The sequence below is a fragment of the Nothobranchius furzeri genome, chromosome 5 (assembly GCF_043380555.1).
Source record: "Nothobranchius furzeri strain GRZ-AD chromosome 5, NfurGRZ-RIMD1, whole genome shotgun sequence".
Classification (NCBI taxonomy): domain Eukaryota; kingdom Metazoa; phylum Chordata; class Actinopteri; order Cyprinodontiformes; family Nothobranchiidae; genus Nothobranchius; species Nothobranchius furzeri.
In genome coordinates, this window is record NC_091745.1 from 50527024 (window position 1) to 50554430 (window position 27407).

The window sequence follows — 27407 nt, forward strand, 5'->3', positions numbered from 1 at the left end:
GATCAGTATTTTCTACACGTCTACGGACTACGATACAGCTCCTTCAGGTCAACGGGGTCAGAAGATTGATTGTAAATAAAAAAATCATTAACACCTCATTACATTAGATTGCACTGCATTGTGTTTCAGCTCTCAGTGACCTGGCAACTGACGATTCAGACAAGTCTTAAGGTCAAGTCCTTCAGTATCAACTGTGGTTTGACGACCCTGTTACAGAAGGTGTTGCATAAACAGGATGTGGTCTTTTGCATACAGAAGAGTGTGTGTGTGTGTGTGTGGGGGGGGGGGGGGTCCTCATGTCTCTCTCCTCGCCTTCTTCTTCTTCGCTGGTTTGGACGCTTGGTTCTCCTCTGGTTTTTCTGTGGAAAAAAGAAACAATGAAGTTGTTGGCTCCTTTCATAAGACCTATCCTAGATTAAAGAGGGAGCCTTTGAACTTCTCTGCAGCAGTGCAGAAGAGGGACCGACTTACTTTGCACAGTTGGAGCAGGAAAGTTGTTCTGCTTGGCAGTGGGCTCTCCATCAGTAGGCTTTGGTGGCACTTGTGTGACAGGGGGCTTCTGGGGAATGGTGTCCTTCACTTGTCGCTGCCCTCTTGCCTGTTAGGAGGAACAAAGATATGCCGTGACTCCTCCAGCTGGGACCGTACACTCTCATCAACACGTTTCTGAACAAAAGACATCATCATTTAGTTCATCGGGCTACGCTGCTGTTGTCCTGCTGACCTCACTGACCTCCACAGCGGCTGCTCTGACAGGCTGGACGGCAGCAGCGTTCTCCTGAGCAGGTGGCTGCTTCTTCCCTGAGGCAGCAGGAGGCATTTCCTTCACGGTCTCTTCAACCTCCAAACAACAACAGCAGTCACATCTACAAACAACCTCTATGCTGCACTTCTATTTCTTCATAAACAACTAGTGAAAGAAATAAGGAGGTAATTTGGTTTCTTTATTAATCAATGAAAAAAAGTTACTTAAAAAACAAAATAAAGTTAATAATTATTGAAAAACTGCAATAAAAAAAGGGAAATCTCAAACTTACCTTAAAAATCTTTATGTTCTATCAATTACTGACTTTCTGGTCCAATCACTTATTTGTTTAGTTTTAATCAAAAAGTTCTTCTTTCAAAAAGAAAAATATAGCATTTTTAAAACCAGAAGTTTTGTTTGAGTGAAAAATTATTTTATTCTGAAAACCAAAAACTTTGAACATCTTAATTCTTTGCTTTCAAAACTTTGTTTTGTTTGTTTGAAACTCCATTTCCCGAGGGTCTCGGGGCTTCGTTCCACCGTCGAGATCGGTGTGTGTTACACCCAGCTGTGTGTGTGTGTGTGTGTGGGGGGGGGGGGTTAATAACCCTCACCCTAACCATAACCACTCTCATCAAAAAGTACGTTTTACATAATTATTATTTATGGAATTACTCTGACATGATTTTTGTTTTAGGGTTAGGACACGCATTTTTAGTGAGTGGATGGTCTAAACTCACAGCTGAGTGGGAAAGAAAGATCAGAGGGGGACTCATTTCGACGTAACGCGTGCCCTCGAGGCCCAGGACTGAGTAGCTCTGACCTACAGGTTTGTATGTAGAAGCTGTTTAATTATTGCCAGGTTATATTATTTTAGTCTTACTTCCTATATTTACTCCTAATGTTGCGATTTCTCGCTCTCGTGGCAGTCAAGCCTTCTGATTGTGATTGTATAGATGCGTCTGAATTAAATACTAAAACACTGTGTTAAGTCGTTTATTTCCTCTGTCACAGGTCATCTGCACATCTGGCTCAGTGCTGGTGACACTGTGGCCTCAGGAAGATGCTAGTATGAAGGCAGCCAGCTGTGCTCTCTGGCTGGACCACTACTACTGTTAAAAGGCATGTCAGTCATGTAGAAATCTCTATTTAAAAATTACTTTCATATTATCACCTAAATCTAAGTTATGGATTCACTAGAATAATAATCATCCTCTGGTTGCATATTTCTGATTACCTCGTAGTGATGTGACCGTCATCAACTGAGTAAACAACAGTTGTTTCCACCTAGGGCTGGGCCATAATCGTTACTTTTAAAATACCGGTACAATTTTTAAACAAATCTTTATATTGATATAACTGGTCAAACTGCTTTGCTAGCACTTAGCCGCTATGCTAGCAACATGTTGCTCAGTGGTTATTACGTGTATTGTCACAAGTTTGCTCAATCTGAGAGCCTCTAGGTAAATGTGCTGCTGTAAACTTTGCATTTGGTGTCCTGGTTTATAATTATTTGGGGGCAACAGAGTTGTTTTTCCATTCTACATGTGCAGAACCGGAGAGATGAGCCAAACCACTCCCACCCCTGTGTAATCAGGAAACATCTACGGGTAGCCAAATTACCTCAAATGTGTTGTAAGGGTTTGAATAGTAAACAATAAGATTAATGTTTTATTTTGAAGGTGAGCTCAATGGGTGAGAAATGTTGTTCCGGTTTTTCCGCCCCGGTTTGCTATGCTAGTAGATACTGATTCTGTTGAAAAAGGTAAACGCTTGTAAGGCGTAGATTACGGCGACAGCAGCCCGAAAATAATACTCATAAAAGAGCAACAAGAGACTGAGTCATTACAGTATATTCTCTGATATGAGCCAATACTGTTAGACTCCAGCCATGTTTGCCCTGATAACCAATAACGCCACGGTGCATGACCCATGTGATCTTCAGTAGATGCAATTACATCATCATACATTTAGTTTAACATGATGGATTTTTTTTCCTCTGGACACGATATGGGCCACCTCTAGATGAAATTAAAAGAATTTTACATTTATTATAAATGTGTAATAAAAAAGTGCCTGTGGGACATTTGATACACCTCCAGCTCTCAACTGTGTGTGTGTGTGTTAGCAGACAGCTCTACCAGAGAATGGGCACTGAGGTTAAAGTTTGACAACAATAAATTTGTATGCATTAAATCTACTGGTTTATGTATGTAATTTTCCAAGACAGCTTGAAGTGAGTTAACTTTAAAAAATTTTGCAGAAGGAAAAATATCGAGATATATATCGTATATCGGAATTCAGCTAAAAGATAGAGATATAAGTTTTGGTCCATATCGCCCTGCCCTAGTATTTAGTTTTGTCCTTGCATCAGCTTTCTGTTCATGTAATGTGTTTAAAACTGTAAATATTAACACTTAAAACAAAGGATCAGTAATGAGTCTGTTGTAGTAAACATATTAACACTAGGGATGGGGGAAACGATTATTTTTAAAACGATTATTCTGACGATTATTTTATCGAATAGTCGACTATTCTAAGGACTATTTAGAAAATTAATCTAACGATTATTTTTCTATTGCACAATTAATAAAAACCAGAAAATTTCTAATAAATTCCTCAGAAAAATTAATTGGTACTGTAAGAGAATAAACACTACAGGCCTTCGATTTTGTATAACCTGCTTTTATTGTGTTGCGGTTGGTTATGTTCTGGTGACATGTAGAACTTGGGAGTGTAGGCTGCAGCCTGAGAGGTGGTTGGAGATGGAGTGTCTCCATGCTACTTTGTTTTGGTCACTTATGTGCGTGAGGCGAGTGGTGTTATGACCCTTCCTAGGGAGTCGGGCTCGTGTGCAAAAAGGAAGGGACAATAACGTGAGATTTAAAAGTTAAAATGATGATCAGGTTTATTTACAACTACAAAAAATATAAATCTTTCCATCCACTCTGAACTGGGTGGTTAAACCAAACTCAAGGTGATATTTTAAACTAAACCGAAAACCCACAACACTCTAAGTGTAATAAAAGGGAGATCTACACCACAAAAAGATTAACTCTAAACCAAAACGTAACAGCGTATCAGTGTAGCTTATCCAAACGCAAGCTACTGTTAGCGAAAATGCTAACAGTAGCCTTACCAACGTTAAGTTCAAGTTACCAAGTTTAAAGGGACTTTACGGAGTTTTGAATTTTTATGCTCGCGATTGCCCCCTCAGGCCAAAAGCGTAACGGCAGCTTCAATAGTAGGCTCGTGCACGAGGCGCGCATGCTGTACGTGCACACTCCTTAACGAAAATAACAGCTGAGACAGTCGCTTGTGTGTGTGTGGCCCGGAGGACAGAGGACAGGAGAACGTGCAGCTAATTAATTAAATAATTTGGTTCTGTACCTTTCTCTTCAGCACAGCCAACAAAGTGAAAAGTTGAACCCACATCTTTTTTATCTGAATTCAATGCCGTTCGGCGAGTCTCAAATAAAAATTTGGGCATCTTACTGTAAAAAATCTATCATTAATGTAAAAAAGAAACTAAATAAACTATGTTGACATACAGAATCGAACCTGGGTCTCCTGCACGAGAGTCCATCTTACTAGGTGAGCTAAAGCGCCAGTGATGTCCTTTGTATCTGTAACTTTTATATCCTTGATGACAGCTGAAACAACGTTCAAAGAACGGTTCGAAGCGAAAATGGCTATTTTGTTGCTAATTTGCAGGAAAAATCTAGAAGAAAGTTCTACAGAAAGTAGCTAAGGGTCCTCAGAAATGTAGCTAGCTTTGTCACTAGGCATTAGGAACAGCGACAAAGACTAAATCTACGGATAGCAAATGCTAGGGGCTATGTCTGAGCGTTAACGCGCATGAAGCAGCCTGCTGGACCCGAACAGCTCTTTTTCTGTGATTTTACAGAAAAACAGGCAATCACAGTAAAAATGTCAGGGCTCATTCTACAGGACCAGGACATTGCAGGAGAATGTATGAAGAAGAAATTTTATTATTTCTATACATGTTTTGGCTGTCAAAACTTCCATAATTCCTCTTTAACTAAACCAAAAATACCCAGCAAACAAACCAGCATGGAGGAGAGACTGCTACCATTAAAACAGCTCTCCTAATGTCTGAAAGAAGCTCCTTTATGAAGAGAGAAACGCTCCCGGTGATTTTCTACATCTGCGGTAGAGACGAAGCAGCGCATTTGACCTCGGAAGTTGTTGTCCGTTGCTGGGAGACAAAGGCGGGCAAAACAGGAAAGCGGTCTAGTAGCGGACAGACATTATTCCTAGTCTTCGGTATTTGGCGGCGATGTCAGTGAAGGCGGAGAAGAGGGCGAACAAGAGGAAAAACAGTCAGATTCCTCCTCTATTTACAAACTCCTGGGGATGCAGCAAGTGGGCGTGGCGAGTCGACTACCGGATCTGACGTCGACGAATTCTTAGAATCGAGCCGTCTGCGTCATTGATGCTTCGCTACAGTTCTTCACACCAAAATACTAAATATTAACAGGAACCAAGTTGATTTGAACAAATAAATCTGTTGTCTATAATTGTTTCTAACAATGGGAAGAACCTGCCCATGCTCTGCCTCTGGGCCCTCCACCTTCCTCCCTGATGAAGAGGATGATTGTCTTCATCACTGGACAATGAAGAGAGGTCTTTCATCTTGGACAAAAAGGCCCCGGATGGAAAGCAAACTTCGTTTCAATCAAAAAACAAAGTTTCAAATAAACAAAACAAAGTTTTCTGAGCATCCAAAGGATTCAATTGAAGACAACTCCTTTGCCTTCATTTGAGCCCTTTGGATTACCGTGACCTGGATTACCGTGAGGACCTTCACCAGCAGCAGATAATTAAGATGCTCAAACTAATTTTCCAGTTTTCAAAATAAAACAAATTTACATTCAAACAAAACTTCTGGTTTTAAAAATTAAATATTTTTCTTTTTGAAAGAAAATATTTTGATTAAAATGAAACAAATGGTTGACTGGATCAGAAAGTCAGTAAATCATAGAAAAATTAAGATTTTAAGGTAAGTTTGACATTTTTATAAATTGTTATAGGGATGCACCGATGGATCGGCATTTGATCCCAATCGGCCGATAGCGCCCCTATCGGTTTTGATCGGAGTTTTCAAAATAAAACAAAGCAGACCGATCAGGTAGGGTTGTCACGGTAACCGGTGTAGTGGTAAACCCCGGTAAAAAAAAGTTGACAATAATAACCATCTTGTTTTTTAAAAAACTATATTATCTCGGTGGGTTTACCGTGGCTGCGGTGTAGGCGCGGTGACCCTTACCAGCCACCGTATCATCTGCTGAAGTTGCCGACGGCACATGCGCTCTTTGGCGTTTACAACCAAAACTTTCTTGAAGCTAAAGCTGAAATAATGGCCAAAGGAGGAGACGGCAGTGCTCAGGAGGACATTTTTTATCCCTCAAAGAAGACAAAGTGGGAAGTATGGGCATCTTTTAGATATTTGAAGAATGCTGAGGGAGTTTATAGAAGACGGACGGCCATCCTGTTTGCAGCACGTGCAGAAAAAGTGTCTGTGAAAGGCAGCAACGCTTCAAATCTCATGACACATCTGCGTGACCATCACCCACAACTCTACAGTCAACGCAAGGCAAGCTAACGTTAGCATTTTAGCTAAAATGCGTGATCCGAGGATTTGGGTTGAGGGAGAATGCAACGAGTCGCTACATAAAGCAGCCGCAGCGCCGCTACCTGCATATAAACCGTGTCGCGGACACCCCCATGTTGAAATGACGCTATGCATTACGGGGCTCCCAGGGGCAGATAAGAGTTGGTCTCTCTCCGAGAATAATTATGAATTTAACAATGATTACTGCCTGATGACATTTTCCCACATCTGCAAAGCTCACTGGAAGGACACAAACCAAGGACCATATTTTACTGATATAGAGTTTATTACTCAAGTAAGGGTAAAAAAGTATCTGATTAGAAGGCTACTTGAGTACTGAGTATCATCTGATCTAATATTTTTTAAATGATGACATCAAACAGACATAAAATAAGAAGTTATGGGCAAATATTGGTATTTTAAAGACTAAAGGGAAAAATGTAAACAAATAAACAACATAATTACAAAATAACACATTTTAGGCAAAATTTAGACACAAACTGAGGACAATATTTCCTGACATACAGGGTTTATTTAATTGTGTGAAAATGTAGCACGTTTAAAAAAAATACAGCGATAATACCGAAAACCGTGGTAATTTTGGTCACAGTAACCGTGAGGTTAAATTTTCACACCGTGACAACCCTAATACAGACTATTTTAGATTAGGTTACATTTCCTTTATTCCCAGATTATGTAGTTTGTAGCACTCATTATAATGTTGTAGAAAATTTCTGGCCAATCAACGTGATCGTATCGGTGATCAGCATTCTTTGATATCGGTATCTGTGATCGGCAGCAAAAAACCTGATCGGTGCATCCCTAAATTGTTATTAACTTTGTTTTTTGTTTGTTTGAAGTAACTTTTTGGATTATTAGAGCAAATAAATAAATAAATAAACCTCCATAAAGAAACAGCCCCCCCCACCCAGTTACCTGGCCTGCTGTTCCTTCCTCTTCAGCAGACTTCTTCTTCTTCTTTTTCTTCTTCTTACTTTTAGCTGCTCCATCAGTAGCGCCATCTTCCTTTTCCTTGTCGTCTTCATCGTCCTCCTTTTAACAAGATGAACAAATGAGACTCATGACCCCACTTCTAAGGAGGTGAACTTCCCTTTAAGACGAGTCACAGGTGTCATGAAAAGCACAAGCAGTTCATTTTGCTGATGATCATCATCTCAACCATAAGTCTTTCTTCAGTCTGATCTGCGACCATCACCATGAACTGAGAGGAACCGGCTTGACTTACAGCGGCTCCGATCAGATTAACCATGGCCAGCTGGGGGAGGGGCGGCTCAGGAGAAGGTTCCTCGTAGTTGCCCCAGGCCTCAGAGGGGGCATCCCAGTCAGAGCTGGGGTCAGCTGATCCACCATCTGAAAAAACACGACAGTTTGAGAACGCGAGGATTAAAGAAAAGAACATCACAACTACGGTTCAAATGTGGGATTTTAGAAGAAAAAACATACTGAGTCCAGACCACTCATCAGCTCTGGCCTGCCCCAGCCATGGCAGCTCCCCTACAGGCTGCGGCGCTACACACACACACACACACACACACACTCTGAGTACAACAAAAAATAATATTTGGGAAACTGCTCCACCTACTGGAGAGTCCCTTTTAGTAAAAATATATTACAGTTGATTCTTCCACTAACTTACGAGCAGAACCAACTCCCCGTCTGGGTAATGGGCCCACAACCAGGTCTGAGGAGGAGATCAGGGTCCAGGAGTCTGAAACACACACACACACACTAACTCATAAAGGCCTTTAGAGGGACTAGAAAGAGATCAACCCTCAGCTATCTAATGATTCCATTATTCCTAACACAGGAGCTGATGATCCGTTTCAGCCACACTATTGTCCTTGGTGTGTGTGTGTATACATGTCAAACAAATATCATGTTTATATTAATTTACATTAAATAGATTACTAGAAACATTCAGATATTTCCTTAAACCACATTTAGAAACCAACTAATTAAACTAATCTTGAACCTGATTTATCAGATAAATGAACAAAGTGACAGACCACCTTTGCTCTAAAGGCAAAATAAACTGCTATGGAAGCCCAGAGGTCCAGAGAATAAAGCGCTTATGCCTAACAATACAACCATGCAGAAATATTGCTGGTTGCAACAGCGTGGGTCATAATTGGAGCAATTAGAGCTGTGTTTCTTGACATGCACCTTGGACTGTCGTTGTGTTTTGCCCTCATTCTGCCCTCATTACATAAAAGAAACACCACAGGATGCATATGCTGTCATAGTTTCTCAGTCATCCAGGTCATGATAATCCAAAGGGGTTCAAATGAAGGTAACTGGGCTTCAGGACAGCTACAGTCCAAGAGCTGTCTGGACTGTAGCTACAACTTCTAAGCCTGACCCTCCCATATTCCAGTTAGGGATGTCCCATTCTGATATAGTTATCAGGAGTTATTCGATATTGACCCACAAAAACACTATCAGATTATATTGGACTGCATCAAAATGCTCCGATATCAGCGGTCCGTAAATTTCATACCAGCATTTCTATGCAGCAGCGCCCAGAACCAGCATGCAAATCCCACTGATCAGAACAGCGCGTGCTAGCAAAGTAGCAAGCAGCTACGTCAACCGGGTGGCAGTATTTTTGTTCAAGTCCATAAGACAGTGTTTCCCGTGGTGGAACAGAACCAGGAACATTTTATACGTCCAACCTCATCGCACATAACACCGCATGAGGACTTAAGCAGTGTGGGAATTAAACTTGTAGCAGTTTGTATTGTTGTCTTATGTCCGTGCCCTAAGCTGTTCCCGCCATTTGCCGACAGTAAAAACATAACTGGAGTGACCTTAAATTAGAATTTTGTACTTTAAAAATTTATCTTATTTACTTAAATTCTGTATACCAATATTCATTTGTTATACATAATTATTAAGGTTCACATTTATGCAACCAACTGTTAAAAAAATTGTAATTTTTTTTAATACGGCCTGTTACTGACTCTTATTCTCCGATTGAGTAAAATCACTTGATCAAGCCTTTCATCCATTCCACACTAAGAAACAGGTAAGTCTGTATGATTTGTGCTGACGTCTTATCGGAGTCAATATCGGCCAGTACCGAAGGCCGTAATATCGGTACCGAAAGCCGTAATATCGGTACAGAAATCCGTATTATCTGTGTTAGTAGTACCGAAGGCCGCAATGCCGGTGTAGGTCAGTACCGAAGGCCGCAATGTCGGTGTAGGTCAGTACCGAAGGCCGCAATGTCGGTGTAGGTCAGTACCGAAGGCCGCAATGTCGGTGTACGTCAGTACCGAAGGCCGCAATGTCGGTGTACGTCAGTACCGAAGGCCGCAATGTCGGTGTAGGTCAGTACCGAAGGCCGCAATGTCGGTGTAGGTCAGTACCGAAGGCCGTACTGTCGGTGTACGTCAGTACCGAAGGCCGTACTGTCGGTGTACGTCAGTATCGAAGGCCGTACTGTCGATGTAGGTCAGTACCGAAGGCCGTAATGTCGTGTAGGTCGGTACCGAAGGCCGTACTGTCGGTGTAGGTCAGTACCGAAGGCCGTAATGTCGGTGTAGGTCAGTACAGAAGGCCGCAATGTCGGTGTAGGTCAGTACCGAAGGCCGTACTGTCGGTGTACGTCAGTACCGAAGGCCGTACTGTCGGTGTACGTCAGTACCGAAGGCCGTACTGTCGGTGTACGTCAGTACCGAAGGCCGTACTGTCGATGTAGGTCAGTACCGAAGGCCGTAATGTCGTGTAGGTCAGTACCGAAGGCCGTAATGTCGGTGTAGGTCAGTACCGAAGGCCGCAATGTCGGTGTAGGTCAGTACCGAAGGTCGTAATGTCGGTGTAGGTCAGTACCGAAGGTCGTAATGTCGGTGTAGGTCAGTACTGAAGGCTGTAATGTTGGAATTCTCAGAGAGTGGGGTTATCTGAGCAGGAGAGTTCCCCGCTGGCCAGGATAGCATGCTGCCTAGCCTCATACAAAATAAGAGCCAGACTGAATGATTCCAAGTACCGATCAGTTAATGAGAAGGCAGGGTCCGAAATTAACACTCGCGAAATGCGAGCAAATTGCTCCATTTGGCGAGTAAATTTTTTAGCTCTATCTGCCTGTTGAGAAGCAACATGTCTTTACACCAAAGAGTGTTCATTCAAGAATGTAATTTGTTATGTAACATGAATTTGTTTGTTACCCTCAGGAGGTGTCCTCTGTGGCAGCCATTTTGAAGCAGCTAAAGAGGAAGCCCGCCTCTAATGCTGCCTTTATATAGGAAATGCCTGAGTGGACTGATGTGATTGGCCAACCTGAATTGGAGGGGGGGTCGGAGAGTATATAGGTGGACTGCTGGGTGTGGCAAAGGGGTCGTTTTTCCTCTCTGAAAGTGACAGAGACTGCTAAGAGAGTTGGATGGGTGGCCATTTTGAATAGTGCTGGGATTTTCTGATTTTGTTTTTCGGACCAGAGGAAATAAAACTGGTTTTCCTTGTCTATCGACCAAGTCATCATGTTTCTTTTGTCCTCACTACACTTCACTGTGTAACACTGCCACATAGCGAGTAAATGTTTGCACCAAATTAGTTATGTTTATCAGTCATCTTCCATTGATTTCTGATACTCCTCCTGCCTGCATGCAACGTACACAAACGTGAGCGCCGCATCCAATGTCATTTCCACCTATCCCATTCAATCAGTTTATCAAGTTAGCAGTTAGCTTCGTGTTAAAACTAGCGGTGAAATGTGGCGGTTTTTAACTGGAGTCAGCCAGCCTTCCAAAAGAAAACTCGTCAAACTGGAAGAAAAACCACCAGGACCAGTGGCAACCAGAAGATTTTGTGAAAAGTGGCGAACTGGAGATGGCGGAGTCGTGAGACAATGGCTGCATTATGATGGCCACGTAGCGTTGCTGCCTTTCACAGACAACTGTCCCTCGGCATTCTTCAAATATCCAAAAAATGCCCATACTTCCGACTTTGTCTTCTTTGAGGGATAATAAATGTCCCGAGTGCTGCCGTCTCCTCCTGCCATTATGTCAGCTTTAGCTTAAAGAAAGTTTTGGTCGTAAACAACAAAGTGCGCATGTGCCGCCGGCAACTTCCAGATGATACGGTGGCTGGTAAGGGTCACCGCGCCTACACCGCAGCCACGGTAATCCACCGAGATAATTTTTTTTTAAAAAACAAGACGGTTATTATTACTGTCTACTTTTTTACCGGGGTTTACTGCTACACCGGTTACTGTGACAACCCTAGCCCTGACACACTTTCAGATATTCTCATGGTGCAGCTGTGTTCTCCAGAGATCAAGGACTATGACCCAAATGAGGCTGTAATGCTTTGGCACAATGACAGTGTCAGAAGGAGGAGGCCAGACTTCATGGACAGAGAAAACAAGGAGTCTGACTAGATTTCAATGAAAGAGTTCATAAAAACATCTCTAAAAATAAATAAATAGTAAAAATGACAAAAGAGTTGTTTTTCTTATTAACTGATGTTTTAATTATTTTGTCACTCTGTTTGGAATCAACATAATATAGAATAATATGCTTTAGGTGGATCTAAATCATTTAGAATTTTGGCCGGTAGAAAATATGCTTGGCCGGTAGATTTTCATCATCTACCAGCCAACTTGGCCGGTGAGTAAAAAATCTAATTTCGGACCCTGTGAGAAGGTGATATGTTCATTCTTACCATCAATCCCTCTCCTCAAAAGTGGCGCCGGTTGCCTCTGAGTGGACCAGGAAGTTGTCTTTGGAGCGACTTTGATGCTCATGCCCGTGGTAGCAGCCGCCACCTCAGCTGCTTCGCTGCTGTTGGCTAACGTCAAGAAAAAGAAGCTAATTTAACTCAGACACGATTAAAAAAAGAAATCAAGATAAAGAGCTGCCTGCTGTTCCCACTGTAGGTTTAAATCCTGAATAAGTAATAAAACACAAGGTGAGGCCATTTCTGCTGCTAATTACCTGCAGAAACAGCTCCAAGCTTCTCTGCCTTCACATGTGCACTCTCTTGAGAACATGAAAGGTCAATAAATGCCACGAGACACGCACGCACGCGCACACACACATGCACGCACGCACACACACACACACACACACACTAGGGCTGTCACGGTAACCGCAAAAATGAAATATCGCATTATGAAGAAACCCACCGCGCTGCATCATGAGCCACCGCGATTACTGAACTTGATTCAACTCAATGATGCATGTTGAGAAGGATGGCTGCACTGGTATCAAAACGAAGCGTTACTTCGCTCCTTTGGGAGCACTTTGGTTTTCAGTACGTCAGCTGCTGCGCAGCCAGAGTCCTTGGCCGAGACAGAGCTGCCACCAGCGGCAAAAAAATAATAATAAACACTTGGAGACCTGCTGAAGTCCCGGACAAGCACTGCTTCTGCAACCGTCCCGAAGAGAGTCTGAGCCGAGCTGGAGCTCACTCGCTACCTGCAGGAGGAATGCATTGACCCTAAAGAAACCCCCCTGACATGGTGGAGCAACAACCGGGAGAGATTCCCTTAGCTCGCCAGAGTCGCACGCAAGTACGTGTGCGTTAGTGCAACGAGCGCACCATCCGAGAGGGTTTTCAGTGTTGCTGCAAATGTTGCCACCCCTCTCAGATCCTCTCTCAAACCGTATGTGGTTAACATGCTGGTTTTCCTTCTGGGTAACAAGGGCGTTTTTATTTTATTTTTTTTAAGAACTTTTATTGAACATTTGCAAAACGAACAAAAGCGACTACATTCCAAAATTTGTTAGCAGATTGACATTACAGAGTAGCTCCGAAGTCAGTGTTCATCTCAACTTGCATTTTGTAGATACAATTCAACTTGGTATAGTAAGAAGACAATAAACAAAAATAAAAATAAAAATAAAAAAATAAGATAAAATAAAAATTCAAAACAAAAATAGAACATGAAAGGATACAAGTAAGACAGCATGAAAACACAAATTATATGTGTATATAAATAAAAGTTTTACAAGGGGGAAGTTAAAGAGCAAACAAGGGCTATTGTGTATATCATCCAAAAAGCGGTTAGAGATTAGTGTTAATAATGAGCTTATAAAGCTTTATCGCATTGGGGGTGGACATTTTACCTAAGGATCTCGACAGCAGTTTAATTTCATTTTTGAGATTATTCCACGTAGGTGGATTTTTGAGATATCTGCATTTGTGTATGAAAAATTTTGTTATGATTATGAGATTATTAATTAGAAATTCATTATTTTTATCTTTTAGTATAATGCCAAATAAGATATCTTCAACTGTGAAATTGTTTATATAAATTTGATTGGAGTTCAGCCAATCCTGGAGTGAATTCCACATCATTAAAATTTTATAACATTCATAGAAAAGATGTTTGGTCGATTCATCGTTTTGTTTGCATAAGTAACATTTTTCCACATTGAACTTAAATCTAGTTTGTATAAAATGGTTAGATGGGTAAATATCATTCAAGGTTTTAAAATGGACTTCTTTATACTTTGGGGGTAAAGAGAATTTTAGATAGTTAGTTCTCAAAACTTTAATTTCTTCTTTAGAAAAGTTGTGTAGTAACGAGAATCGGAGTATTGGGTTTGGATAAAAGGTTTTGTTTAATTTGTTTCTCAGGAAAATATTATTACATTTTTTATTGAAAATTTCTATCCCATCAAATGCTAATATTTTGAGTCTAGGGTTAAATATATAACCGATAGAAGCTTTAACTAGATGAACCAGAGCACTTGGGATATTTTTAATCACCTTATTATATTCATTTTCAGCAATGTCAACGTCATATTTGAGATTGAAGTTCTTAAGTGAAAGAATATTTCCATTTTCGTCTAAAATATGTGTCACTGACCAAATTCCTCCGTCCATCCAACTTTTTACAAATATGGTTTTGGTTCTATCCAAAATAGTTCTATTATTCCATATCGGAACATTATGTGGGCTGAAGTTATGTTTGAAAACCATTTTTCCAAAAAAGAGGACTTGTCTGTGGAATTCAGAAAGTTTGAGAGGCAACTTCGGGATTTCAAAATCACATCTCAATAGGAATTCCATTCCTCCAACTTTTTCAAATATAAATTTCGGAATTGTATGCCAAATTTCCTCTATTTATTAAGAAGGATTTAAACCATTTAATTTTTAATACTCCATTCAAAATTTCAAAATCTATTGCTTTTATACCACCATCTTCATAATTTTTAATTAAATCACTTTTTCGAATGTAGTGATTTTTGTTCTTCCATATAAAATCAAGATTCATCTTATTTATTTCTTTAATAATTTTAGGAGATATGGCCAATGATTGAGCAGGGTATATCAGTCTAGAAATGGATTCCATCTTTGTCAGAAGAGTTCTTCCAAATACTGTCAGATCTCTTTGAAGCCAACTATTTAAAATTTTCTTGTTTTTTTCTACTGTGTTCTGGGTAACAAGGACGTGACCGAGCTATAAATCACCGTCATTCGTGTGTGTGAAAGTGAAATGATAGTGCCCCGCGCCCGGTACATGTAATTTTTTATGCTTGATTTTAAACAACTAAACAAAATGGGGACTTGTTTCTTATTTGTTAGATGCTGCAGCCAAATTTGCGTTTAAAAGTTTAACCTTCTCCTGAATTTTGTTGTTTTTAAGTTCAGTCGGACTCCGACTGTCGGAGAAACAAACGTTACTGCGATCTGTGTTGTTACTGCCCTTTGATCTGCATTCAGTAAAGTGTTATAAAAGAAGGCACGGCAATTTTTAACCTTTTTTAAATGTGTAAACATTATGTTTAGATAGTACTGCAATAAAAAAAAGTGCTGCAATAATATCGCACACCGCAATATTAAGCCACCCTGAATCACCGCAGGGGGAATTCCTCAACCGCGACAGCCCACAACCCCCCCCCCCCCCACACACACACACACACACAAGCTAAAGGTTTCATGGAAACCTCACTTGAGATTTAATCACACACACAAGCTAAAGGTTTCATGGAAACCTCACTTGAGATTTAATTTCTTTAGTGCCTAGTGTACTTATAGTCCATCGTGTCATCAGGAGACAAAACAACATGTATGCATGCCAGGTTCAGCTGGAAAAGAAATCCTTTCCTACTCATGAGTTCTACCTTTTTTCTTCTTCTGGCTGGCAGGAGCAGGAGCAGGAGCGGGAGCAGGAGCGGGAGGTGCAGTCGACGCTTTGGGCTGTGCTGAGGGAGTGCTCACAGGTGAGTTCCCTCCTCCAGGGCTGGCCGAGCCGTCGCTGGAACCTTTGTCCTTCTTGCGTTGCTCACGTTTCCCCTTGTTGCTGACCTTGGTCTCCCATGTGCCTGAAAAGTTAGTCCACAATCTTGGAATGGTTCATTATGGGATTAGGTTTTGAACGCAAACACGGAACACTCGGCCCTCCCCTTCTGGTCGGCTCACGGGTCACAATGAATACAAGTCAGTGGGCTAAAAGAGCCCAAAATGAGTCTTTAAAAATCATGGACATCATATGTAAAATCCACGGCACAAAACGGGATTACAAAATAGCATTTTTAGCTGCAATGATTTGCATTCATTTTGTTGTTGTGGGGAACCTGTGGTCCTGAAGTGGATGAGCGTGATCTGTACTCCCCAGTGTTCCCCCCATAGGCTCAAGCGTGGCGCTGCACCATGGCTGGTAGAGAAACCAGCTGTTTAATGTGGAACGTTCGCCTCGGTTACCGGCTTCTATCTCTGCTCTGAGGGAGGTTCTCTCAACTCCAGCTCTGTCCTTCATAAACATTCTGGCTGCTTCCTTCACATCAGTTTATTCCCTCCTCTTCATCTCATCCACGATGAAGGAGAAAGACACAGACCACATGATGTCCTCTGCTTCTCACAAGAACTGTCAGAACTTTTAGTGTAACAGCAAAACGACTGTCCACTGAGTTAGCTAACATGTTATGTTAATTATTACTATCTGACTAAAGGTTATAACATAGTAATACTATAATAGTATCGTAGGAACATACTGGTACCTTCCTGCTGATTTAACACATTAAACAACCTGAAGCATATTTATATGATGAACTAACACCCATCTCTAAGTGAGCAGCTTATTTAACTGACTTCCATCCAACAGGAGATAAACTGATATAGCTGTATAATCCGGAATATAGCCGATTCATCTTCCCAAAGGGCAGGGTTTTTCCTGCATTCAAATTTGCGTGGCGGCCGCCTCCAGCTATTTTTGTGCCGCCCCAGCCTGATTTCACTCTGCCCCCAGCTATATGGATGTTATTTTAACTGCAGTTGCAGCGTTGCACCACTACGCAAGCGCTGTATCAGCAGTGGTGCACCGAAAAACGCTAAAACCGCTGCAGAAAAAGATCAAAAATAGCTTTTCTCGCTAGTTGGTACATATCTATGGTTGGTAGGGCTGCAACAACGAATCGATGAATTCGATGAAAATCGATTACTAAAAGTGTTGGCAACGAATTGCGTCATCGATTCGTTGTGTTGCGCAACTCTTTCAAAAGCCCCCTCCCCTCCCGCCCGCCATTGCGCGCAGACCGGTGGAGAGCCGGCAGGTGTTTGTAAGAGGAACATGGCAGAAGCAGCGAGACCCCAAAAAAGTTAAAACTTCTAAAGTTTGGGAGCATTTTCAGTTAAATCAGGCGAAGACATGCAACGTTTGTAGGTCAGACTTAGCATGGCACGGGGATACTACGGAGATGATGCAGCGTCTTAAACACAAGCATGTCAGAATCATCAGCGAGGAAGGAGAGAGCTCGGTGTCCGGGTAAATTAAAAACTTTTCAAAAGTGATTCACCCAAGCCCCAGATTATTACACAGGCTAGACATGCCCTAAGCTCGTAAAAAAAGTCTATAAAATTGTAAGCGCGACGCTATTTGATAGTCGGGGGGGGACTCGCGCCGCTGCGAACCGGTTCCGCCGTCACATTCCCGCAGAAACTGGTTGATCACACCGGGGCCAGACTACTAACATGTGGTTTTACAACCACAATGTCCTCAGAAGCAAAAACGCTTTTATAAGGGAGGGAGGAGTCCTAACTGTTGCTGTAGGCGTGTTGTGTGAGAGTGCCGTTATATACTGGTTAATATATTTTTGGGTTCAGTTGCTTTCATGTGGCCTAATGTGAGTCTATTTGGGATCATTGGAATGATCAGCAGCATTTCTTGATGTGACTTTATGGCAGTTGCCCAGGGCATCATCGCAAGGAGGATGGCATTCATTTACTTTTGTTTTATTTGGTATCTTTTCAGTCATTTTTGGAAATAGTGATTAATTTTGATTAATTCACAGCCTATGTTTAATTACATTTAAAAATTAGTTGTTTGACATCCCCAATTATAATAAATGTCTACAGATGAGATCAAACAAAACAGATGAGAATTGCCCTTAAAGAGCAAGTCACCCCCAAATAAACTTTTTTTTGCTGATAAACTAAATAAACGAGTGTCTAATCGTGCTGCAGACACGTGTCGTCAATAATTTGGCACTTCAGTGCATCTTAGTTAAAATTTAAATATTCTGCCTAAAACTGGCAGTGTTGTGCCGTTGTCAGGTAAAAACTCTGCACTGTATTTTAATTTAAATCTGCCACCGCTATTGGCTAAGAAGTATGCTATGATGTAAACTGGTACATTATGATGTCACAATGCTGTCGTGAGCCTGAGTGTGTGTGTATTTGTTAGCGGCTCCGCCCTCTCGGTCTGCCAGGCAACAGCATGTGTTGCATTTTTCAAACATGAAGCGGGAGTGGAGTTAGACTCTGGTAGGGGTTGACTTGCTCTTTAAGCTGTTTAACTTGGACCAAGCATTTTAGGTCACAGATAGATGTAGCTTAGGGTCTCTGTCTATACGCCTTATAAGACAATTTAGGTGATGGCATGTTGTTTTTCTGCTATTGAACTGTTTTCTAATAATGTTGTGTTTAATAAAGTGAAGGAAGGAGAAAAATAACGTTTCCCTGGCAGTTTTTAAAAATGTCCCTATGTAATCCGATTAATCGATTAATCGTGTCGAGACCCCATCCGATTAATCGATTATCCAAATAATCGTTTGTTGCAGCCCTAATGGTTGGTGCTATTGATGTCCTGATTTTACCCCAGGCTCTTCCATATCAGAGCAGGGCTGTACAGTGCGACGAAAAACACTGTGTGTGTCTATTTTTAAACGTAGCACTGGTGCAACATCTTTGAATTACGATTTCCCCCCAAAACTTTATTGAACAAAAGTAAGTTACTTGCAAGAAAAAAGCTTTTAACTGGCGCACAGTGTGGTCATCTGGATGCAGTGGTGCAAAATAAAGGAACCAGCAAAGGCAGAACCGGTCCAAAGTTTGGGATCAAAAGTGCAGCTACACGCAGATTGGCTAATGCTAAAGCTAATGGGTCTCACGATCAAGTGGCGCACAGAAAAATATATGATCGTAAAACTAAGAAAGACTAAACTCTACAAGCGGATGAAAAGCCCCCACCATCCTGTATATTCTGCATCCTGCAGCGCTATGGATCAGAACCGCTGCACATAGGAGAAGGAAGTACAGCAAGCCATTGTAATATATAATTCACAAACGCTTCTATCTCTGAACATAATTTAAACTGGATTAGGGTTATCACGATACTAAAATTTCAAACTCGATTCGATACTTGGAAAAATTTAAGCTCGATACTCGATTTCGATACTATTTAAAAACACCAATTTATTGAACAAGTTTATTCAAAAAATAGCATTCCTCAATTTATATTGCAAAAATTAAATGTTAAGAATTAAGTGTATAAAGTGCTTAAACCTTTCAAGTATCAGCATTTTTTAAAACGTGCATACAAAAACTGGCGAAAGTTAACACTTTAAATCATGAATTGTCTCACTATATATACACTATTTGCAGAGTGATGTTTTGCTGCTTAAACTCTGTTTAAGGTGCATTTTTGTCATAAGCTGTAATGCCATATGTTTTGTTCTGTACTTTTGAACAACTCTGTTGGTCAATAAAGGGAGAAAACGAATTTCTCCACAGTAGGACAAAGGTAATCTCAATAAAAACAGATTGGCGCGCGGCAGTGACGTCATTAAAAGCGCCGGTTAATTAGCCGCAGCTAGTCTGTTTACGCCTAGAAATCCCAGACCCGCTCCAAACGAACAGGGGAATCACGTTAATGATTCCTAACAAAACCTTTCGACATGAAGATGTTTTGGTGCAGATAATGTCTTATTTCGAGGCTGCACCATGGGTGCCCGTCCGCACCCGTTATATGGATATACACTGACGGCGATTCGCCGATGGATCTAAATACCCAGGGGAATCCAAGTTATACCAAAGTTGTCAGCGTGAGTAAACAAACGTACTGCATGCTAGAAATTAAGTCCGGGTTGCAATAAACGGGAGTTTCCTTTAAGCACATAAGCGTGAATATACAACTACGTGTCGGACTTGGTATGCTAATCAAGTTGGGCTGTGAAACGTCTCCCAAATTCGCTGTTTATGTTTTTGTTTATTTATTTGGCAGACAAAACTTGGATCGGAGACAACTCGCGTGGGAAATTGCAATGTAGCCATGCGGCGTCTTCTTCTTCTGTTTGTCTGGGAGGCGGAGGCTGCTTTACGGCATCTGGCCGTCGTGCGTGTCGGAGTACTTGAAGAAGGCTGTGTATAATAGTCCATAATATCGATACCACAGGGATGGAATATCTAATTTAGATACCACTTTTAGCATCGATTTATATCTAGGCATCGATTTTTTTGACAACACTAAACTGGATTACTGCCAACCCATACATAATGCCACCGTTACATTGTTAGCAGCAGAAATTAAATGTTATTAGCATTTCCAACACAAATGCATGTTAATGAAATGCATTATATTTTACTGGATATATTTATGTGTTATTTTGACAAAGATGAGTGTTATTAATACAAACCTAAAATGTTACTGAAATGTAGGTCAAATATTTTAAAAATATTTTAACTATAAATATCAGATGGGAAAAAGGGAACTAAACACCAATCTAATGGATATTATTGAGCCTTTTATAATCAGTCTGTTATTTCAGCCTGATAACTTTGTTTTATTTCATATTTTTAGCAGCAAACCAATTTTGTTTCACTTGAAACGTCAAATGGAATATTCTATTAATCAACAGAAGCTTAGATTAGAACACTTAACGAAAAAATATTTGGCGTTAAAAAAAGTGAGGCAGTTGAATGCACAGAGTATGCATGTGCTGGCGCATGGTCAGGATGATACCACCTCTGCCTCAATTTGAGCCAGGAAAAACCCTGCCAAAGGGTCAAGTTTATTATGTTCTAACCCCTGCCGTTTTCTCCACCGCTCATGGCGCTCATTACAAGATCGTGCCCGACGCGTTCTGCCCGTAACAGAACCAGCTCTGCTTTTATTCAAACCGAGTCACTCGTGCAACTCGTTGTCAGTTCTCTTCCATTTGTCATAAAAACCAGTTTAACGTTCGGTTCATCCTTTTGACTCCTCTGGAGAAACATGTTTGGTTTCTGCCACCCGCTGAACGGCAGGAAAGTAAAGCAACAATGCTAATGTTGATGTTCAGTTCTTCTTTTAATGAGAACGGCAGACTAACGTCAGGTCAGCTGTAGGGCTGGGGGTAAACGATTATTTTTAAAACGATTATTCTGACGATTATTTTATCGAATAGTCGACTATTCTAATGACTATTTAGAAAATTAATCTAATGATTATTTTTCTATTGCACAATTAACAAAAACCAGAAAATCTCAAATAAATTCCTCAAAAAAAAATTGATAAATTCTTACTGTAAGAGAATAAACACTACAGGCCTTCCATTTTGTATAACACTGCTTTTATTGTGTTGCGGTTGGTTATGTTCTGGTGACGTGTACAACTTGGGAGTGCAGGCTGCTGCCTGAGAGGTGGTAGAAGATGGAGTGTCTCCATGCTGCTTTGTTTTGGTCACTTATGTGCATGAGGCGAGTGGTCTTACGGGTTAAACCAAACTCAAGGTGATATTTTACACTAAACCGAAAACCCACAACACTCTAAATGTAATAAAAGGGAGATCTACACCACAAAAAAGATGAACTCTAAACCAAAACGTAACAGCTTATCCCAACGCAAGAAGCTGTTAGCGAAGATGCTAACAGTAGCTTTACCAACGTTAAGTTCAAGTTACCAAGTTTAAATAAACCAAAAACACCCAGCAGCAAACAGACTAGCACGGAGGAGAGACTGCTACCACCAAAACAGCTCTCCTCATGTCTGAAAGAAGCTCCTTAATGAAGGGAGAAGCGCTCCCGGTGATTTTCTACATCTGCGATAGACACGAAGCAGCGCATCTGACCCCGGAAGTTGTTGTCCGTTGCCGGGAGACGAAGGGGCAAAACAGGAAAATAATCTAGTAGTGGACGGACGTTGTTCCGTGTCTTCGGTATTTGGCGGAGATGTTAGTGAAGGCGGAGAAGAGGGCGAACTAGAGAAAAAACGGGCAGATTCCTCCTCTATTTACAAACTCCTGGGGATGCAACAAGTGGGCGCGGTGCGTCGACTTCCGGATCTGACGTCGACAAATTTTTAGAATCGAGCCGTCGACTTCGTCGAGGCTTCGCTACAGCCCTAGTCAGCTGCATAAACAACGCTGCTTTGAATTCATATTTGAAACCCGCCACTGTGGCGCGTGCGTTGTGCCCATTAACCCGCCCCTTCATGAATTAACCCGCATTTGGCCAGTGGCGGGTGCTAATTTCCACCCCAGAGCAGAATATTCCTGGAGCTGTGCCAGAACTGCGTGGCATGAAGCAAACTCGGCATTCCCGTTGATGTGAGACCTACACGAAGCCCGGCTTCACCCTCTCCCACGGACCGAGTCCTGAACCACATATGGTGCATTCTGTTCAGGGGAGGAGGTGTGCTGGGTGTTGTAGCACTCTGTTGTGACCTCTGCTTTACTTGTTTTAACAAATACACTAACTGGTCACTTTATTGTGTATACCTTCCGGGTTGAACCTTTGCCTTCAGAGCTGCCTTAAACCTGCACATGTAGAACGCATCACACTACCCTCTACATAGGCTCCAGCGCCACGCCTACGAGTTGCTCAGACCGCCTGACATCAAATACACAGCGCTGTCAGCTGTAGCGTGAAGAATTGTCCATTTGTGACCTAAAGGCCCTGCTCTATTTGCTCTGCCCAAGCAAAACCATAAGTTTCTAACGCAAGCCTAATCTACAAGATATGGGCCAAGGCCACTCATGCTTTGTGCTCTTATCTAAACTGTTGCTTCCTCGGACAGCACAGGAAAGAAGACCAAGAACTCTATTAAATAATAATTAAATAATGTCTGTTAGTCCAAATAATCATGTGAGGCTCAATGTTCAATCAATCTGTGAAATAAGAACATTAATTACTTGATATTATAATCCTATGAAAGTATTTTAATTAGTAATATAACTTTAAATATTTACACTAGACTGATCACACGTAATGTTAAAGTCAAAAGACACATTTCCTTTTTGTGATCCAATCAGAATCTTCCAGATCTGACGCGAGGTGTGGTTTTGTTGGCGTTTGTTAAATCCCCTTTGTTGTCAAATTCTGATTCGACAGTAAATCAAAACATCCAAATTATAAAACTATGCCCCACGTCATCTTGAGTTCAAAGCATTCTAGAGAATTTATCGGAGTGGCCAATCCGTAACTTTCCTCTTAAAGCCAAAAGAACCCAACGACAAGCTGGATTAAATCTGTTGCATGTTCCACCTGCTGCAACGGTTCCTTCAGAATAAAAGCTGAACCCTCATGACACTTCAGGGTCTCGCTGATGCCAATAAACTGTCGTGACCTGGGAGTAACTCAAGACTGGAAGGGTCGGCAAGCGCTGCATATCTACAGGTGTCGGTTCCAAGCTGGACCCCGACATTCCGGATCTAAACGGGGACTTCCGTTGGGGTACGTAGACCGACAGATGGCGTCTCAATGTGTGTTATAATCTCCAAACCAAAGCATAGAGCGAAACACCCTTTCACTCCCACTCAGAACTAATAGTCTCTCTGGATTTGCTGGTTCTGAACATATTTCACACACACACTGTTCTCACATTTTATGGGTCATTACTTAAGATGTAACTACCGAATCATTACACAGTGATTGTGTGATACATGTGCAGTCTGGAGGGCACGATTTAAAAAAACACTTTAAACTAACTATTCTTTATTTTACCAGACAAATTAGGACTCAGACACAAGCAGGAGGTGTCATGGCCGACGGAGCTGCTGCTGCTCTTGGTTCAGTTTGCTGCACCGTGTTCTGCCAGACTCAGCGCTTTGATGTGAGGCTTTCTGTGTTCAAAGTATGAAACAACTAGGAATAAACTAGTCTCATGCTGTTTGCTAACCGCTCTGTGTTTGAGCACATTTGTTTGGTTATGTGTCAAGCTCATTTCTTCTTTTGCAGTTGCCTAATAAGCATTTTGATAGTAAGCGCGTTTGCACCCTCTAGTGGCATAAAATGGATTACACCCCAGCACAGCATAAGGACTAGAAGCAGTTAACTGGGCTAAACTATTTTACCTGGTTACATTAATGGCAGTTAACCGGTAAACTATGTACATCCCTAACATTTACTAAATAAAATCTGGGTGTCTTATTACTGTAAAAAAAAAAAAAAAAAAACATTGACAACTGAGCCAAAATCTCAAAAGTGCTGGTCTGGATTCTAACTCAGGACCCCTGCATCTAATGGGCCATTCCCATCTGTACCGGGTCGGCCCGGGCCGGGTAGCGTAGGTTGTTTACATATCTGGGTGGCCTGGCATTTTCCCGGGCCAACCAAGGCTCATTCTCAGCCCTCTTCTCGAGGGGGTCTGCTTCAGGCTGACCAGGGCCAACACACCCACTGCTGACAGCAAATTCACACCTTCCATTAGAGCAAGCCTCTGATTGGTGGGTAGAATCAGCCCACATGGGCTTAAGGCAAGGATGTGTGGAGTTAACCGGGCCAGGCTGGGGCCGACTGGGGCTACCCGGCCCGGGCCGACCCAGTACAGATGGGAATGGCCCATAAGTCAGATGTCTTACTAGTTGAACTATCCATCTGACATTTGAACATTGACAACATTCCTCAGAAACTAAAGGGGCAGAGTGGAGTTTGTGCTCCACCCAGTGATGCTGTGACGTCACAAAGCCAGTCAGTTTTAGCTGCCACTGCTACTGCTTCACAGCGATTTGAAAGCAGAAATACCCAGAAATGTTTTGAGGTTAGATTTCTTTAGATGTGTCCTGTAGCATGAGAAAAAGCCTAAAAGAATATGTATTAAAAAATAGAAACAATTTTAATTGGAGTGGGTCTTTAACTGAATAATTATGAGTTTTGGCTGCAAGGTCATTGTACTGTCACCGGCTATCACAGAAAGTCAAATATTAGCTATTAATCAATAACTATTTACCTTCTTCTGGTTCTTTGCCATCACCGACCACTGTCTTGGTCTCCTTCACAGCTTGTTTGGCCTTCTTTTTGGACTTCTTTGTCTTGAAATCAGTGAAAAAAATGATTGTAAACATATTGATAATGAGTATAGATCAAAAAGTCTCATGTCGTCCTCAGCAGGCATCAACGTCTGGTTTCTAAAACATACTAACCCTGTTAGTATGTACCACATTTTTCCTGGTGAACACACACACACACACACACACAGATGTATCCAGAACCAACCCCCCCCCCCCCCTAGTGTGAGCTATAAGCCTTCACAAGCTGCTGCGGACCTTGTGCTGCCATAAGATGCCTGGAGCTATTGCTAAATAATTACTGCATGTGCAAGTGGTCAACTGAAACTTGAACTGCTAAAGCAGCTGTAACTGTTGAAGGCAACCTTTAAAATAAAACTGTAATGTTGTGACAGTCGCTGAACAGCGTGTTAAAATAGAAATGCTAGAGGAATATTTAATAAACACACACACACCTCTGCAGCCTTGTCAGTTTTAACTTCTGGGGGCGGATGGTGATGTGGCACTAGGTCCTCCGACACTATGGCTTCCTCCTGGGGTTCAGCATTAGCTCTTCCATTTGGCTGAGCTTTCTAAACAGGACATGTGACCATTAACATATAAAAACATTAAAATAAGGCGGATTTCCATGTAACCAACACAGTTATTGTCCCTGAAGCTGTAGCTAGTTAGCCATGACGTGGAGCTGTCACTGTCCGTTAGCTGCTAAGCTAACCTTGCTAACAGCACAGCGCGACTGCGAAAGATTTGGGTTATTTACGTGCCTTTTCTGCCTTCTTCTTTTTTTTCTTCGGTTCTTCTGACTTGGCTGCTTTAATAGTAACTCGTTTTCCATCAACGCTGTCATCCGAAGTGCTAACGACGACCCTCTTCTTGAAGACAGCCCGACAGACGGAGGCCCACAGCACGACCAGAAGCAACACTCCGGTGCACGCCGCACAGATAATTACCCATGGCGGAATCAGCTCAGGCTTCAGCCCCAGATCGAGCCCAAACTCGTGGCGCAGCCACACCAGGCCTTTGGACAGGGCTTCATTCAAACGAGTTGTTAGCAACTCAAGTTGCTGAGAGGCCGCTTCCTGCCACTGCTCCATTCCTAATCTTTTTTTTTTCTTTTCAAACTGACCGAATACTCAGGCTTAGATTACCGCTACTTCTCGCTGCGCTAGCTAAAAATAACGTAACGATTTCGACATGATAGCGAACAATTAATGTATCAGGCAGCAGCATGGGCCAAGTCAAAGAAACTAACCAGGATATTTAAAATGCTGCAATGACAAAACAAAAGGAGCTAGCAAGCTAACGAGCTAAGCGAGAATATCCTTTGATAAATACAAGCGTTAGCCGACCAGACCAGCACAATGCGACTACAGCGAGTTAACCTCATATGGTTCCGTTATTACTGGAGAAATGCCGCCTTCAGGGCAGTAGGAAACTAGCATCCCCTGGTTATGAATCGCAACTGCGCAGCATAGCAGCGTATGTTTGCGCCAGTACGACATCAAATTCATTAATTTTCGTAGCGCTTGTTTGTAGGGCAACACATTGTTCACGTTTTATAAACTGCCTCACACTTAACTAAAGCTCATATACAACATTTTTATTTATTCTTCTAATATGATTATCAACTTGAAATTCATTATTGTTCCATACTTGATCATTTCTCGAGTATTTGACACTGCCATAAATTGTTTGATTAAAATCAGAAATACAAAAAAGTAAATATTAGGGGGGAAAAAATAGAATCACAGATTTCCAACTTCAATGAACGCACCGGGATTGTGGTAACGCTGATTGGTCGAAACGCGATTCAAACTGTTTCCTTTTTCATTCCATACTATGTGCAACGGCTTGCGGCTTTACAAAGCCTATTTTATTTTACCTTTGTAGATTTAAGACAAAAACAAAACTTCCTAATGCACATCGGATTTAGAGATTTGTCCGTAACTGGGTTTAACGCACAAATGCTTTCTCAGTTGTGTTGTAGTCACTTTAAATTATATGGAAATTCAGCTTTACAAATGATAGCCGACATGAACATATTTGTTCTGCCTTCCAGGCATTTTAGTTCATTGTGTAAAAGTTTTATTTACGTGCTTTTATTTTGACATGGAAAACACCCGTAGAACAGGAAGTGCTGTGTATGCTTTTATTTTGACATGGAAAACACCCGTAGAACAGGAAGTGCTGTGTAGTGAGTGACAGTTTACTAGCAACGCACGCTGATGCAGAGAGATCGGTCAGAGGGAAAGACGTTCTAAAAAATCAGAAAACCGGCAAACCTTTGCTTAACTCTTGAAGAAGCAACGCCTTTTTACTCTGTATTCTAAGCGACAGCAAGTATGTGTAATAAAATTGGAGACTACAGGAACACATCTTTCGTCATTGAGTCAGAGTTTAGCTCACTGTCTAGTTGAAACTACCACTACGTCTCAGCGAGGACAGTATAGTAAAAAGGCGCTGAGTAACCTAGAGTTCAACACCAAAGGTGCCAAGCACAAGGGAGAAACGATGGAACAAGCATCAGTACGTTCAAAGATCACGAAACGTTCTCTCCTCTTCGTCCACCACCACAGTA

General features: G+C 41.6%; 1 protein-coding gene across 3 annotated transcripts; it reads right to left on the bottom strand.

Moving 5' to 3' along the window:
- Positions 1–86: 86 nt before the first annotated feature.
- Positions 87–26361, bottom strand: LOC107378858 (protein LYRIC). 3 transcript variants are annotated; one of them, XM_015949317.3, is made up of 12 exons: positions 25594–26361; positions 25285–25401; positions 24772–24853; positions 15473–15673; positions 12063–12188; positions 8038–8109; positions 7845–7910; positions 7627–7751; positions 7317–7433; positions 734–841; positions 472–598; positions 87–359 (listed from the first exon to the last, which is right to left on the bottom strand). In XM_015949317.3, exons 1-12 carry the CDS (start codon positions 25921–25923, stop codon positions 295–297), a joined length of 1536 nt encoding a protein of 511 aa, XP_015804803.1. In that variant the 5' UTR covers positions 25924–26361; the 3' UTR covers positions 87–294. The 3 variants fall into 3 exon arrangements, with proteins under 3 accessions (XP_015804803.1, XP_015804802.1, XP_054596481.1); XM_015949316.3 differs by having other exon boundaries at positions 725–841; XM_054740506.2 differs by lacking the exon at positions 12063–12188 and having other exon boundaries at positions 725–841.
- Positions 26362–27407: the final 1046 nt, after the last annotated feature.